This window comes from Hydra vulgaris, chromosome 04, assembly GCF_038396675.1.
Source record: "Hydra vulgaris chromosome 04, alternate assembly HydraT2T_AEP".
Classification (NCBI taxonomy): domain Eukaryota; kingdom Metazoa; phylum Cnidaria; class Hydrozoa; order Anthoathecata; family Hydridae; genus Hydra; species Hydra vulgaris.
In genome coordinates, this window is record NC_088923.1 from 29,779,270 (window position 1) to 29,795,944 (window position 16,675).

Sequence of the window (16,675 nt, forward strand, 5' to 3'; positions counted from 1 at the left end):
AAAGTTCGAATTCAAGATCAGAGTCACTGGGAGTGCTACTGTCAACATGTTTTGGTGATGCAGGATACGTCAGTTTTAGTGCAATTTGGTGGTCATCAAGCCGTTGTTTTTTCCTCAGCTGATGAAAGTATTCCGTGTACTTGTAACTTCTGCTTGCTCCACTTCTTAGACACGGTGCCGAGATTTCTTTCTTGTTTGCGGAGTTTGACGAATCTCTGACATTTTTGAAATTTCTTTGGAATATCATTAAGGATAAATGTTCTTCACAATCCAATCTTTGGTGAATTTTGCCGCTACAGTTTTACTGGCAGTCTCTTGAGACAGAGTCTTCTGTCGTAGTTTCGTGATGCACAGATAAAGCATTCGACCCAAAATGTGTGCTCCAGTCTGAAGTTTAGGCCGAGCGATGAATTTTTCCTGTTCGCTTTAAATTTCATCGAAGAGGCAATTCACAACACGATCGATTTCTTTATTTACTGTGTTTGTTGAATCCATTGTAGCGTATGTTTTCGATATAATCGCTTCTGGAGCAGTAGTCATTGTTTTATACTAGTACGGACGAGAGGACTATCATGTGTACCGTATATGCTTACGTGACATTCCGCACGGCTCTTGGTGAGAAGATACATTTAGAAGAAAGCGGTGCATAAGCACGATTAACAATTATTCGAACACCTTGACAGATACGGTAATCTAAGTGTATTTTCTGAATTCCCCAGCCCAAAAAACATTACAAATAACAAATTATTAGGCCTGTTTCAGTGAAAACAAATAACCCGCTTTGAAAAATGGCGATTTTAGTGGCCATTTTGAATAAATGGCGGCGTCGCGACATAAGGAGTGTGAATTGGCCTAAAAATTCCCCGATAATCGTCAAATGGCCTCAGGATTCACTCGTCACAAAAATTTTTTGTCATGTACCCTACCCTAATATATATATATAAATATATATATTTATATATATATATAATATGTTTATATATATATATATTCACACACACGATCGACATAGATATTACAATCGTTGTTAAAATAATTATTTATGAACTAATAACCTAAAAAATATTTACTAAAATAGTTAGAAATAAACAATTTCTAGCACCAACATCTGTAATATATGCCGCTTTTTACCTTGCATTGTGCAATTTTTCACATTTTGGTTATTGTTATCGTTTTTATTATTGACGTCATCCATTTAGAGTGTTAAAAGCTATTAAAACTGAGGGAAGTGCGCTACCACTGCGCCATGGCTGCTCTATACATAAGTAGCGTAGATATAACACTCAGAATCTTAACATTTTATTATATTCAGTATGTATAAAAAGTCTCATAAATAATATTCTTAGTCTTAAAGCACTGCTAATATTAAAACCTTTTCATTTTTTTATATAACGAATTTTGCTAAATAAAGCATTTTTTTAATGAAATTACTACGTTCGATTGAAAATACCTTTGAATTATTAAAAAAAAAAAAAATACTTCCATTTATTATCACTTCATTTATTAACGGCGTTTAGAAAACTCGTTACAGAACTTGGACAGAGATTTATGAGAGGAAGTGTTAAAAGGTATTCTCAAATAATCTAAAATAAATATTAAATCAAAACAAAAAATTTTATTAAAGCTAAAATATAATTTTGACTCCATTAAGTTAAACGGAGATTAGAACACAGCTTTAGGTTTTCCATTTTACAATGAAAAATAAATATTTTTTCATAAAAAGCAAATGAATGACATAAAAAATTATTTAATTTTTGAAAGAAATTCACATATATCAGAAAGGCAATTTAAAAACCTCTATAAATTGGTAATCGACAAAAATATTAATAACAAAGATAAAATACTCGTTATTGTTATTTTTAATATAAATACAATCAACAATATTATGATGACTAAGGTTTACATCATAGAAAATTACTATTATAAAAGGTTTGATTAAAGATCAATAATTGTGTCTATATCATCTTCATTTGTTTGACGGTAGCAACTATATGCAATTAAACCATTTTTTCGAGCCTCATAAACCTTAAAAAAATATATAAATCTAGAAAAATTTATATACACACGCGTCTATATTATATATATTTATATATAATATATATATATATAATATATAAAACATTTATATTATATATATATAATACAATATATAACATTTATATATCTACTATATATATAAAGGGCAATGTGTGTGTGTGTGTGTGTTTGTTTGTTTGTTCTCTATAGAAATCCAAACCGCCGGACCGATCTCGATGAAATTTGGCATGGGGGTAGTCCTCGAGGGGGAGAAGGTTCTTAGCTGGGTTTTGACCCCGTACCCCAACCCCCGGGGTCAGGGGGACCCAAAAATAGGCCCCCCTGACCCCGGGGTCAGAGGGGCCATTTTTTGGGCCCATTTTTAGGCCCATTTTTGTGTACAGATATCAGGGAAGCCAGTTTAAATATTGGCCCGGGCAACGCCGGGTAACTCCAGCTAGGTATATATAAAGGGCAATGTGTGTTTGTGTGTGTGTTAATTTGTTTGTTTGTTCTCTATAGAAATCCAAACCGCCGGACCGATCTCGATGAAATTTGGCATGGGGGTAGTTCTCGAGGGGGAGAAGTTTCTTAGCTGGGTTTTGACCCCGTATCCCGACCCCCGGGGTCAGGGGGGCCCAAAAATGGGATCCAGTGTGGCTCTGCAGCCTCAGCCGTGCAATTTGGCAAAACCTAAAAGCTTCCTACCTGTGGAGGAGTGACAGAACACTTCATTTGACAACAAACATGAGGGTAAAATTGTCTGGTGATCTGTCAGCAGGAGCCTTTTCCAATCAGCTCCTTGCCTTGGGCAATGGTGAGGCAGCAGTTGATGTGCAGACAGGGCTCATTAAATTCCCTGCCAGCTTTTGCACACTGGTGGATTCTGCAGAGGAACTCATTGTCAAGGTGTTTCCCAACATCCAGCAGAGTTTCACCAGACATGACTGGATCTGTGAGAGAGCTATTCTGGCTCCCAAAAATGAGTCTGTCACCAAGATCAATATGCAGATCCAGAAAATGCTCCCAGGCAATGAAAAGTCCAACAACTCCATTGACATGGTTATGGACCCCAGTGAAGCTGTCAACTATCCAACAGAATTTCTGAACTCTTTAGAACCATCTGGATGTCCTCCTCACATTCTTCACCTGAAAGTTGGAGCATCAATCATTCTCCTTCGCAACCTCGACAGTCCCAAGCTCTGCAATGGAACTCGACTCATCATCAAAGCTATCCTTTCAAACTTGATTGAAGCAACTATACTGACTGGATAGCAACTATACTGACTCTTCAGTGAAAGAAATCCTCTTTAAAGAAGTCCTATTAAAAGAAAACAATAACAATCCAATGTGAAGAAATTACCCATGATTTAACTTTTGTAACATGTTCAACTTTTTTTTCCAGTGTGAGAGAGCAATTTAATTGAAAAATTTGAGTAAATGTTCTTTTGGAAATTCTTAATTTGTTGTTTTTAAGTAGAAAATAAACAAAATGTCTTTTTCTTCCTTAATGTCTTTCAGTTATTTCATAGCTTCAACCAACAGGGTCACATTTTGTGGGATTATTGTGCAACACTAAAAAATATTGCACAATCTTACTGTGCATAGCCCAAAATTAGTATAACAAAGTTCCAGATGCTCATTTACTTTTAAATATTGGCCCGGGCAACGCCGGGTAACTCCAGCTAGTATTTATATATAATATATATATATATATATATATATATATATAACATATATATAATATATATATATATATATATATATATATATATATATATATATATATATATATATATATATAATATATATATTAAATATATAAACATATTATATATATATATTATATATACATATTATTTATATATATCCGACTTAAAAGTCCGAATTGTACTGAGTCCAAGTTAACAGGATTCTACTCTGCGCGCGCGCGTGTGTGCTTAGGTCGTTAGGAAAGTTCGTAGAACTCCCCTATAAAAAAAAAAAAAAGAGTTTTATTTTATTTTATTAAATATTCAAAATAATGTCCATCATTATCTATACAAAGTTGCATCCTTGTAAGCCATTTGTCAGACGTTTTTTCATATGGTACAACTCTCCATTTGAATGTGGAAACAAAAATAAGCAGTCGCTTACTTGCATTTAATTGGCACTTTCCAGTAAACCATAATTTAATTGGCACTTTCCATAAACCATAATTTAATTGGCACTTTCCAGTAAACCATAAATTTCACAAAATATTTAACAGAAATTCAATTAAAGTTAATTATAACTGTATGCAAGACGTTAAGTCTATTAAAACCCAATAAATAAAATTTTGGACAAATTTTAATTGCATTTATTATGTAAATTATTTCATGCACGCAAAAAACCTTTATACTTATTTGAAAGAGGATTTTATAATCTATTTAAATTTAATTTAATTAAGTTAAAAATATTATTTAAATAATGAAAATAAAATGGTCAAAGTAAAGGACCTCGAAAAAATTATGGAAATTTCTTTCCAAAAAAATCGAGAAAAAGGTAAAGCGTTTGTTGCTAAGCAGTTTATGAAATGGGGTTTACCCAGATCAACTGCTTAAGATAAAATCGTAAAATTGGAGAATGGATCTCTAAAAAGAAAAGTTAGAAGTGGTCGAATCGCTAAGGTAGCTACTAAAGAAAATACTCCAAAGATTGCTGCATTTTTTGAAAATAAGTCAGGGTGCTCCCAAAAGAAAGTAGCTTAAGTTTTTAACTGTAGTCAAACTCGAATTTCCCAAGTATTAAAAAAAATGACTAACATTCGAACGAAAACAAATCGTGCAGATCGTAGCCACCAGCAGAAGAAAGCTATGCGTCCGAAATGTCGTAAATAGTACAAAAATTATAAAAACTTGGATTTTGTTATGGATGATGAAAGCTATTTTACCTTAAACAATAGCACATTAGCTGGTAATAATAGGTTTTATGCCGCTTATCCTTCTTAATGTTCTGACCAAGTAAGATACAATTTTCGTAAAAAGTACAAGGACAAGCTCTTAGTTTCTTGTTGCATCAGCCCCTGTGGAATAAGCTTTTTTTAATATTTATCGCATTAAGTAGGCAATCAACCAGTATATTTATAAAGAGATACTATAAAAAACTTTACTTCCTCTAGTATCAGAATATTATAAAAAAGACAATGAGTTTATCTTCTGGCCTGATATAGCTCAATCACATTACGCAAAGTCGGTCATCAACTTTTTAAAATTAAAAAAAATCAAAGTTGTACCCAAAGATATAAACCCAGCTAACGTTCCAGAAGCAAGACTAATTGAAAACTTTTGGGTGATTTAAAACGGTTAGTGTACGAGAATAATTGGAGAGCTGAGAATTTGGAAGAGCTTGAAGCAAGAATTAGATATTGTTATTCAAAGATGAATAAAGAAATTTTCTTTATTCAAATAAAACATCTTTCAAAAAACTTTATAATATTGCTAAATATGGTATTTGAAATAATTACTTTAATATATTTATAAACTACTTATACTAACATATTAACAGTTGAAATATTAAATAAAACTTATTAGTTCTTAAAATTTTAGACAGTGATACAAATTTTAATGCAAGAATTTACAACTGCATTACAAAGACTGCTTGCCCATTGAACAATCACACAATAAAGTGGAAAATTATAAAACACTATAAACCTACCAAAACAACATCCAAAATTTATAACCTCTGCCTTCATGAGAAATTTATAATTTTATATCACAATGAAAACAACCTGCTCAATAAAAAAACAAAATATTATCTAAGTGTCGACATTCCAACAAATTTCTACTGTCCTCTTTTGATACCGGAGACTAAATAGTTACACCTTTTATTACGTAAAAAGACGTTCTACCGTAATTTTTAATTCATTTGATGAGTTTGTTTTTAAACGGTTTTTTCTAACGATGTTATTTTAATGTACATTAAAAAAACAGCGTTAGAAAAAACCGTTTAAAAACAACATTTAACTGCATAGCTATATAACTAAATAACTACATAACTATTAACTACATAGTTAATAGCTGATGATTGCCGTGTATGGTACGAAACTTTAAGTATTATTAATAATGTTGTTTTTCATTTAAACAAAATTTATATATATATATATATATATATATATATATATATATATATATATATATATATATATATATATATATATATCGGAGGAATTTTCAATTCTCCTTGAACTTTCTCTATAAACTTACTGTAAAATCATCCGCTTAAGTCGTACTCTGGTTAAGTCGGACCATTTGCTAACTCTTACTGTTTTTTTGGGTTCTGTCGTCAAAAAAAACATCAGTTAAAATTCAAAACTTAGAACGTTCGAAAATTAAATACCTTTGCGTCAAATATAATTTAACAAACTAAACATTTTCACTGACATCTTCGATTCGGTTAATTTTCGATTAAGTTTTATTAATTAAAAATATCTAAGGTTACTAAAAAAAGTTAACAAGGTTTGATAATAGCACCACTCATCCGAATATTGAGAATCTTAAATTGATTATAATCTACTTTTTTTCTTCAAGCACAACTTCATGTTTGATGGATCAAGGAGTCATACTATTGTTGAAGTGCAAGTACCAAACTAATTTAGCTAACAATATCATAAATGCTATAGTTAACAGAAAACAAATGCCTTCAATCTCCATACTTGATGCTATGAAAATACTTGTTCATTCTTGGAATGAAGATTCAGAAACGACTATTATTAACTGCTTCGGCAATGCAGGATTTATGGAAGGAGTATCAGACTAAGATTATGAGTACTGCATTAAAATTCAATCGATCAGTTATGTCAGCATGATGAGGATCTTGTGTTCTGGATAATTCTACTTACAAAGATTTGTTAACAATTGATAATGATTTTCGATTATGGGAGAAGTGATGACAGATGAAGAGATGGTTTAAGACATCATTGAGGTAGTTGATGAAGATATGCAAAAAGAAGAAGGAAATGAAAAGACTAATAAAATGGTGACTAAACTAATGACTGAAGATGCTCATAAAGCATTTGATAGCCTTGTTAATTTTTCGATGTTTATTTAGGGTAATGAAAATGGAAGAATGCTTCAAAGCTGTTTGAAAAAGAATTGTGCAAGTCACTGAAACAAATATGAATTTTGGACTTTTTTCATTTATAGTATATATTATATATACGAAAACAAGTATTTCACATAAGATTATATAGTTCGATATATGTACAAAATATTTATATATTGATTCAATATATAAATACAGTAGAACCCCATTAACTCAGACCCTTGATAAGTTGGACTTTTACTCCTAAACTCCCCTTGAACTTTTTGTATTAACTTACTATAAAATCATCAATTTAAGTCCTACAAGTCGAACCATTTGTTAACGCATACTGCTTTGGGGTCCTTTCATCAAGAAACTTCGCTTAACTAGGACTTTTATTTTGAATTGCATATAAGTGCATATAATAACAAAACTTCCAATACTTCAATAAAAATTTTAAACTTTGAACTCTCGAAAATAAAATAACTAACATAATTAAACATTTTCTTCAATATCTTCGATTCGGTTAAGCTTTGATTAAATTAATGCGGTAGCGGTGTAGTGGTAGAGCGCTCGCTTCACAAGCGAGAGGTTCCAAGTTTGATCCCTACCATGTCCCTAGCAGTACCGCACTCAACTTGTTTCTCCGCGCAGCACCCTTATTCATCAAGGTTCATGTTTTGGAGTTATAGAGTTGAGAGGGTTATATCCACATATAAGTAGCCTCCTCATCTGTAGTGGCCTTCTCTGCCTTGAGGAGGTGAATTAACAAAAAACAAAAAATTCTATTTATTAATGACTATTATATTAAAATTCAAAAACATCAATTAAAATTCAAAACTTAGAATGCTCAAAAGTTAAATACTTTTGCGTCAAATATAAGTTAACAAACTAAACATTTAAATGATATCTTCGATTCAGTTAATTTTCAATCAAACTTTATCCATTAAAAATGTCTAAGGTTACTAAAAAAAAGCTGGCAGGTAGAACTTTAATATAAAAATACATAGTGCTATAAATTCAACAAAGGTCAAAAGAAAAAACACAATATATTAAAAAGTTAAAAAAAATAAAACTTCGAACAAGAGCATCTGTTAATTCAAACATTCGCAAAGTCAGACAAAATATATATACTCCCTCCAGAGCCCAAGTTAACAGGATTCTATTGTATTATTACCCAAAAAAAAGTTTTTCAAAAGTGTATCATGTTAGGTCGAAATGAAGCAAATCATATAAAAATTTAAAAAAATGATAACTATATTAAAACTGATAGGTGCTCCTCAGATTAGTACTTAGATACATAAGTAGAGTAGAGCACATAAGTTAAAATCTCTGATATAATGCTCATTAGTTAAAATCTCTGATTTTGTGGTCATTAGTTAAAATCTTTGATGAGCTTCAAGAAGTGTTACCAAACAACTTATATAAACTCATAAAACATAATTAGCAAATCCCAGATATGCTTTTTAAAGCAGTTTAAAAACAAATTGAAAGCAAAAAAATTATACATTGATTATGCTGAAAGTATTTCAATTTTCATCCTGGATGAAGTTTAATCATTTAATTTTTGTAAAAATCTCTTCATTCATGCAATTCTTTATCATGTCAAATCTTCATCCATTTGTCTTAAATGTCTTATATGGTCTTTAAAAAGAAACCTATCTCTAACAAATCTAATATGAGAGGTCTTTAAATGGAAATTTGAAAAGTAGAAAGCTAATGGTATTGTGTTCAGGCACTCTTCATTTATGTTTCAAAAACCATACCTATTCCGAGAGAAGATTTATTTGATTTATGTTTAAATTTATTTGTAGAATATTTTAATATATCTGAAACCAAAACAGCTGCTAATACACATGAAGTGCTAAACCATTTGAGAATCTTAACCTTAAGGATAACCTTTGAGGATAGTCTGAGGTGGGACAAAGTGATAAAGGTGTGATAAAGCTAAACAATTTGAGAATGTTCCTGCTATCAAAAAAATATTTCTCACCTCATATGTTTAAAAGGTTATGTAACATTAATGAGCAGTAAATTTAAAATTTTTTGCTGGAAGATACACATGTTAATACACAAAAGTGATATGATACATATGGAAGATACATATGTTAATACACAAAAGTCATATAATACATATGGAAGATACATATGTTAATACACAAAAGTCATATGATACATATGGAAGTTACATATGTTAATACACAAAAGTCATATGATACATATGGAAGATACATATGTTAATACACAAAAGTCATATGATACATATGGAAGATACATATGTTAATACACAAAAGTCATATTGAAATCATGATTGAATTATGAAATGTCGATTGGGTATTAGTGCATTATTTTGGTGAATTTTTCCTTATAAAAACAACAGATCTTAAAGGTGATTCTATTTGTGAACTGTTTACAAATAGCTGGCATAATTTTAGGTATCTAATAACACCAAATATGGATTGGTATCCATATTATTGCAAATTCAACAGAGCTTTCCAAGTTGATGTGGAAATTAGAAAAAAGGGATATACAAATCCTATTATACCATGGAAATTCATTGACAAAGCGCAACCATTTAAACTCGGAGGAAAATCATGCAACCTTTGCCTAACCGAAAATCACATAATAACATCAAAAATGAAATTATTAAACAAAAGAAATGTTGTCATGAAAACAAATTTTTTATAAACAACTTTAACGCCATCAAAGCGGACACTACATAGTAATTCTGTAATTAATTTTTTTTGACGTTAAGATAATATGTATCGCCATGGGTGTGAAACTCGGATTCATGTTTCTTTAACTACCAGGTGTTATTATTTAATTTCAAAGAATATATATACACACACTTATACATATATATATACATACATCAGAGTCAACATTTATAATCATTTTATTAATTTACTATGTATATTTTTTGTCTGTTATTCTTTCTCTGTAAAGTCTTCTGTTTTTTAATATTTATTCCAGAGATTTTTTTATTGTAAAAACAATCTTTTGAAAATGTAATGCAAGTGTCACCTTTGCCTAAATGAAAAACTTGCAATTATTTCTTATTCAAAACCTGATGAACTACTTAATAAACAATTTTAATCAAAGTGCCGTCATAAAAACAAGTATTTACTAAAAAAAACATAGCTAACTACAAACCTAATTAACTAATAACATTCACTAATACTTTTTTCATTTTTTTTTATTATTTTATTTTAATATTTTTCTTTTTTTTTTTTTTTAAATCTTAAATTATTTATAAATAATGCATTCAACACAAATTATTTTACCTAATTTTAAATTGTAAATATGTAAATACCAATTATTATTTTACCAGTCTAAATAAAATTAAATAACCTAAATTATAAATTTTTATTTGTCAGTTTTATTAACTAAATACTAATAAATAACTTACACCCACTGACTAATTATTTACAAGTTTCCATTCAAAATCTAAATAAAAACCGTAATTTTCTAAACAAAATTTGTAGCAAAATTAATTTTTCTGCTACTTGCCTGATGATTATGGAAACACATGAAACTCCGAGTTGCAAAACTATATTATCTATATTATTATAAACATTAGCTATATGCTAATTCCTGGTACTAGGGGTAACAGTAACATACTTATTTATATATGTGTATATATATATATGTATGTATGTATGTATATATATATATATATATATATATATATATATATATATATATATATATATATATATATATATATATATATATATATATATATAGTAAAAATTTTTCAAAGCCTATTTAAATTGTTCAAAAATTAAACACTAAAAGGTAAAGTGGGACATAACACACCTTTAGTAAATAATTTTTTTAGCTGTGATAAACTATATTTAGTTTAATGCAATATTTCTATGTGTTGACAAATGATAATACAATTAAAAACTTCTAAAGAGTTTATATAATTATCTAATATTATTGATAGATTACTAATTTAGTTATTGGAGTTAAATGCCTAAGAACTTTTTTTTTTAAACATCTTCGCTTCCAACAAGGCTGCAAGCAACCACTAATTAGAGTTGGAAGTTACTATAAGAGAAAAGATGAAGATTGTAGAACAAGATAACGATTGACACACAACTTAAAGGATTGCAAATTATATAAATCAGAAAAGCAAAATAAAGGAAGCGAATTCCAAAACACTGATGTTCGAGAAAAAAACTAGACAAATAAGAGTTTTTGGAGCACTTAGAAACAGTCACAGAAAAAGGATGAGACATAATTGAATGACGAGTAACATGAGAATGAATTTTAGTAGATGGCACAAGAGACGCTAGCTCTTTAAAGCAGTGCCCATTATAGTATTTGTAGAAAAGAGAAAGAGAAGCGACATTATGACTATGTAAAAATGGTTGGAGGTTGACTGCAAGAGCAGGTCCAACTATGTTTACAAGGCATTTTTGCACCTTGTCTAAAAGAGAAAGGGCATTATTAGAAGATCCAACCCAGATATGGCAAGAGTATTCCATACAAGACCAGATTTGAGATTTATAGAGAATAGAATCCGGAGTAAAAAAAGTCTTGAGCTCGATAAAGAGATGCAACCTTAGAAGATGCTAATTTCGCAACAGATTTGATATATGGTTTCCAAGAAAGATCGAAAGTAAGAGTTAATCCTTGAAGATAAAGGGTAGATTACTCATCGAGTACATTACCGTTCATAAATATAAGAAGATCTAAATTATTGCAATAACGATTGGCTGAAAAATATTGAGTTTTATCTGAATTAAAGTTCACCAGCCACTGTGAGTTCAATTCTGTAGCAGAAGTGAGATCCTTTTCAAGCTCAAATGCCCCCACCAAGCAATTAGAGAGTGTTGGCTTCTTATCATGACAAGAATTAATGGTAGTATCATTAGCGAACAATGCTACCCAAGATGTCAGAATATCTGGAAGACCGTTAACGTAAATTAAAAAGAGTATAGGGCCAAGGATTGAACTATGAGGAACCCCCTGAAGTTACAGGATATGAAGAAGAGTACTGTCCATCCGGGACAACTTTTATACTACGATTGGAAAGGAAGGATTCAATAACCTTAAAGTTGTTACCAGATACACCATAAGAAGAAAGCTTAAGGAGAAGACCAGCATTCCAAACTTTATCAAAAGCTTTAGAAATGTCAAGAGCGATGGCCTTAACCTCTTCACTTTTATCTAATGCACTATAAAACCTATCGGTTATTACTGTTAACAAATCAGCTGTAGAACCAGAAGATCGAAATTCATATTGATGATCAGAAAGTTAGTTATTAGATTCAAGATGAGAGATTAAGTGTTTGTTAATTAAAGATTCAAAAATCTTGTTTATGATAGGAAGAAGACTAATGGGACGGTAGTTAGACAAATCAGATTGCTCTCCAGAATTTTTGAAAATAGGGATAACAGATGCCGCTTTCCAGCAGGTTGGAAAATAAGACTCTGATAAGCACTTGCTGAATAGTTTTGAAAGTATAGACAATAGCTCCGGAGAACACTTCTGCAAGACTACAACAGGTATTTTGTCTGGACCACAAGCTGTAGAGTCTAAGCAGGAAATCACTTTAGGTATAAAAGCTGGATTGATACAAATGTTAAGCAATGGATCAACCTGTTTGACGGCTATATCAGGTAGAATGCAACTAGTGGAATCAAGAGGTACTGATTAAAAGTTCCTAGCACACAATTCAGCTTTGTCTTTAGGTGAGGTGACAAAGTCTGAACCATACAAGAGAGTTGGAATTAAAGATTTGCCCTTATTATTAATACTATTAAAGATTCTCCAGAAGTCATGAGAGCCTAATTTTTTAGATGAGATACAAGATTTCATGACCTGAGCGGGCTTAGGCGTTAGACAAAACCTTTTTACAATGGTTTCTAGCAGTAATAAACAGATGTCTGTTTCTGAATGGTTTTGCTGATAGATATGGAAGTTATGGTTTGGATTGGCATTGCAGCAGCACAATGTGAGGAAAACCATGGAGAAGAGTGAGGCTTGATCTGGAATCATCAATTGGGAATAAAAGATTCCATGCCAGCCTGAATCCACGAAGTTATGTTAGAAGCACATTTGTCAATAGGAGGATGAAAGATTTCTATCCAAGGGCCATCACGAAGAAAATCACGAAAAGAGTCCAAGTCAGCTTTAAGGTAGTTGTAAGAGGTACAATGATAGGGGGATTCCGATGATGAAGAAGAATGAGATAATAGTTTTAGAGAGATCAAACTGTGATCAGAAGCACCTAAGAGCGAAGACAATCTGATTCAGGTTGTCTGGAAAGTGAGTTGGAAAGTTGACTATTTGAGTTAGAGATTGAGCAAGGTAAAAGTTGTGGGCTTTAATACCTGCAGAGTCACTGACACTAGAGCCGAGCCATTCAGTGTGTTGAGCATAAAGTCACCAACAACAATTATTATTACCAATCTGTTAAGGTCTATAATGAACAATTAGTCACTTAATGAGTAATTATTTATTTTAATGAGTAATTTAAGATGAAGTTAATAGACTACAAACTAAAGTACACTAAAAAATATTTTTTTTTAAAATGTAGCAGTTGCTGCATAATTAAAATTTTAACAAGAAGTTAATACACTATAAACTAAAGTATACTAAAAAAATTTTTTTTTTTCAAATGTAGCAGTTGCTGCATAATTAAATTTTTTTTTCAAACAACAATTGTTGGTTGGCCCCTTGGAGGTTCAAGCAAGGCCTACTTAAATTACACAACCTGATATGTTGCATTTTCCTTAAAAAATTAGGAGGCCAGTTTAATGACAGCTTATGTCTAAAATTTTGAATTCTTGTTATGGTTAAGAGTAGTGTTTACGCTATAAATGTTTTATATTTATTAAAATGGTAAAATAATAGTCAGATTTTCTTTAAGTACTTACATTATTTTGTGCTGGATTTTTTGCTAACTGATTGCAGACTTCAGTTTATTTCAATAACACAGAATACTGAGGCTTTCAGATAGCTATGTATCAACATAATACTAAAAATAAAATTACATATTGTTAAGATTGCCTAAAACTCTTCATTGAAAATAAAATCAAAGATCTTTAGTTTTGTATTTATTAATTGAAATTGAATAAAGAATTTTTTTACTCTGAATATTTATTCAGTCTTTTTTTGAACTCACTTGATTCAATTGATCTTCCCTTATTGAATAAGTAATACCTTTTTGCAAATTATTATAAAAACATTAACAATACGAAATTAGTGATTTTCACTTGTAAAATCAACAAAATCAACAAATATAACAAATTTTTAAAATTTGTTATGCAAATTTTTAATCAGACAGATATGGAATTGGATATATAGTTTCTCCTCTGCATAAAATAGCAATTATCATAAGTTTAACATCTAATTTTTTTTTTTTTTACCAATGTAACTTGCTATAGTATATATATCTATGCTACCTTTAGAAAGCTTACACTAGTATTTATACAGACAACTAAGCATTATTTTGCATAATTTTTTTCAAGGATTATCAAATGTCTGATAAATATTTGCTTGTCAAAAAATATTATAGAGCAGACTGCTGCCAAAATCTTTTCACTATTGTATATTTCTAAAAGACTCACAAAAAGTCTTCAACTGGTCAATTAACTATACTTACTAAATCACTTTGTAAACTAGAAGTAAGAAAAATGTATGGTTTTCTTCAAGGAAATCATTTATAAGAGATAGCTTATAGTGTTGTAATTAGAGCATAAGAAGTTTGTTTGGTTAATGTAAAGTATTTACATTTTGATCAAATTTCAATACAGTCAAGTTTTTAAATAATTTTAAATAATTTCTCTATAAAGTATGGGTTTGTTATCATCATTCACAGCAGCACTGCTATTTTGATTGTATGAATTGATTTTCTGCTTTGAATTAAGTATGATAAATAACTCATATAACAATGATAAAAATTGTGCTGCATTATTTCTTTCTCAATACTGCATAACTCAATACTGCAGCTGCAGTATTGAGTTATGCAGTATTGAGAAAATAACTCAATACTGCAGGAAAATAACTCAATACTGCAGCTGCAGATTGTTTCGTCAAATATTGCCAATGTACAAGTACATTGGCAATATTTTTGTTTGTTCTTTCAAGAAAATTGAATACTTTATAATTAAGTGCTGACTTAATGTGCTGAAAATTAATTTTTCTTGCTTTATTTTTAGTTCCTGTTTAGTAATTGATCTTTTAATAAACTTTATGAAATATATTCCCTGCGACATAACCAGAAATAACTTCAACTTAATCTGTTTCTTACATTTTTTAAAAAATATTTTTAATAAAAAGGAGTATATCAAATAATAAGTATGTTTTAAATACTCTTTTTATGAACTGGATGATAAATAAATAGTTTTCCATCTCCAATATATGCTTTATGATTTTCAAATTCAGATTGGTGCATTGAGGTAATACACTCATCGATTTCTTTTTTCAAACATAAACCTGTTATGCAAACAGGTGAGGATTTCACAACAAAAGAATAAATTTTTGAAGCAATCACTTTATACACAATTTTTGTGAATAGTTTTTCCAACATACAACAACATTTTAATTTTTAATTTTCACCACAGTGAAACCATTCAGATAAAGAAATATCCTTTATAAGGAAAAATTAAAAATTTTATTAACACCTATCGACTCAAAAACAGTTGGTCTGATATTTCTTGGCCTACTGTTGGCCTGATATTTCTTGGCCTACTGTTGGTCAATATTTCTTGGCCTACTGTTGGCCTGATATTTCAGTAACAGCCTGATATATCTTGGCTGCATGTTTGAAACATGCAGCATAATGGAGTACTTACATTGCAAAACATTGTTTTGCAGTGTAAACATTCCTAAGAAAAATCTGTTCTATTCCTAATAATTGCAATTATAATAAATACAAACTCACAAACCTTAAAAAATTTTTCCAATAGAGAGTTGTGTGGTAGTTTTAGCAACATGTAAGGTTATTTTTAGTAGCTTTTAAGGCTAGTTTTGATATATGTTGATATAGCTGTCTGAAAGCCTATTATATTCAATATTCTGTGTTATTGGAATAAACGGAAGCAGGCAATCAGTTAGCAAAAAATCCAGCAAAACATAAAGCAACTATATAAAATAGAAAATCTCATAGAAAATCTAACTATTATTTAACTATTTTAATAAAATAAGAATAAATCATTTATAGTACAAACACGACTCTTAACCTTATTAAGAACTCAAGCTTTTATACATAAGCCATAAAAAAACTGGTCTCCTAATTTTTTACGGAAAATGCAACAAACCAGATCATGTAATTTAAGTAGGCCCTAGTTCAAGTTATCAGGTATTGATTGTATTCCATTTTGTTTGAAATCATTACAATTACTGGAACTTTTATGAATGGATATTCACATAGTTACACTCATTGTTTGGCTCAAAGAAAATTGTGAATAAAAGAAATTAAACAAAAAGTTTCAGCCTCTTTTTCAAATGCATTTTCAGCCTCTTTTCCTGTCAGATAAAAAATATGTTAATAAATAAGGAGGTTAAGTATGATGATTACTTCATATCTTTACATTTGATATCTTCAGTTTATAATACTTGCATTTTATTTGTACAATTTTTCAATACTTTTTGGGATTATTC

General features: G+C 30.1%; 1 protein-coding gene across 2 annotated transcripts in view; it reads right to left on the reverse strand.

Annotated features, from left to right (window-relative positions):
• Nucleotides 1–1,836: 1,836 nt before the first annotated feature.
• LOC100206649 (protein ABHD13) overlaps nt 1,837–16,675 on the reverse strand; it is a 37,783-nt gene continuing 22,944 nt past the window's right edge. Inside the window, exons 6-7 of one of the 2 annotated variants that reach the window (XR_010638170.1) lie at nt 13,948–14,048; nt 1,837–2,025 (exon numbers count right to left, since the gene is read on the reverse strand). Coding sequence is in view for 1 of the 2 variants with exons in the window: in XM_065796016.1 (XP_065652088.1) it covers nt 1,936–2,025 (90 nt within the window). In the remaining variant the exon portion in view is untranslated. The remainder of the gene's footprint in view (nt 2,026–13,947; nt 14,049–16,675) is intronic. The other variant, XM_065796016.1, reaches the window with a different exon arrangement.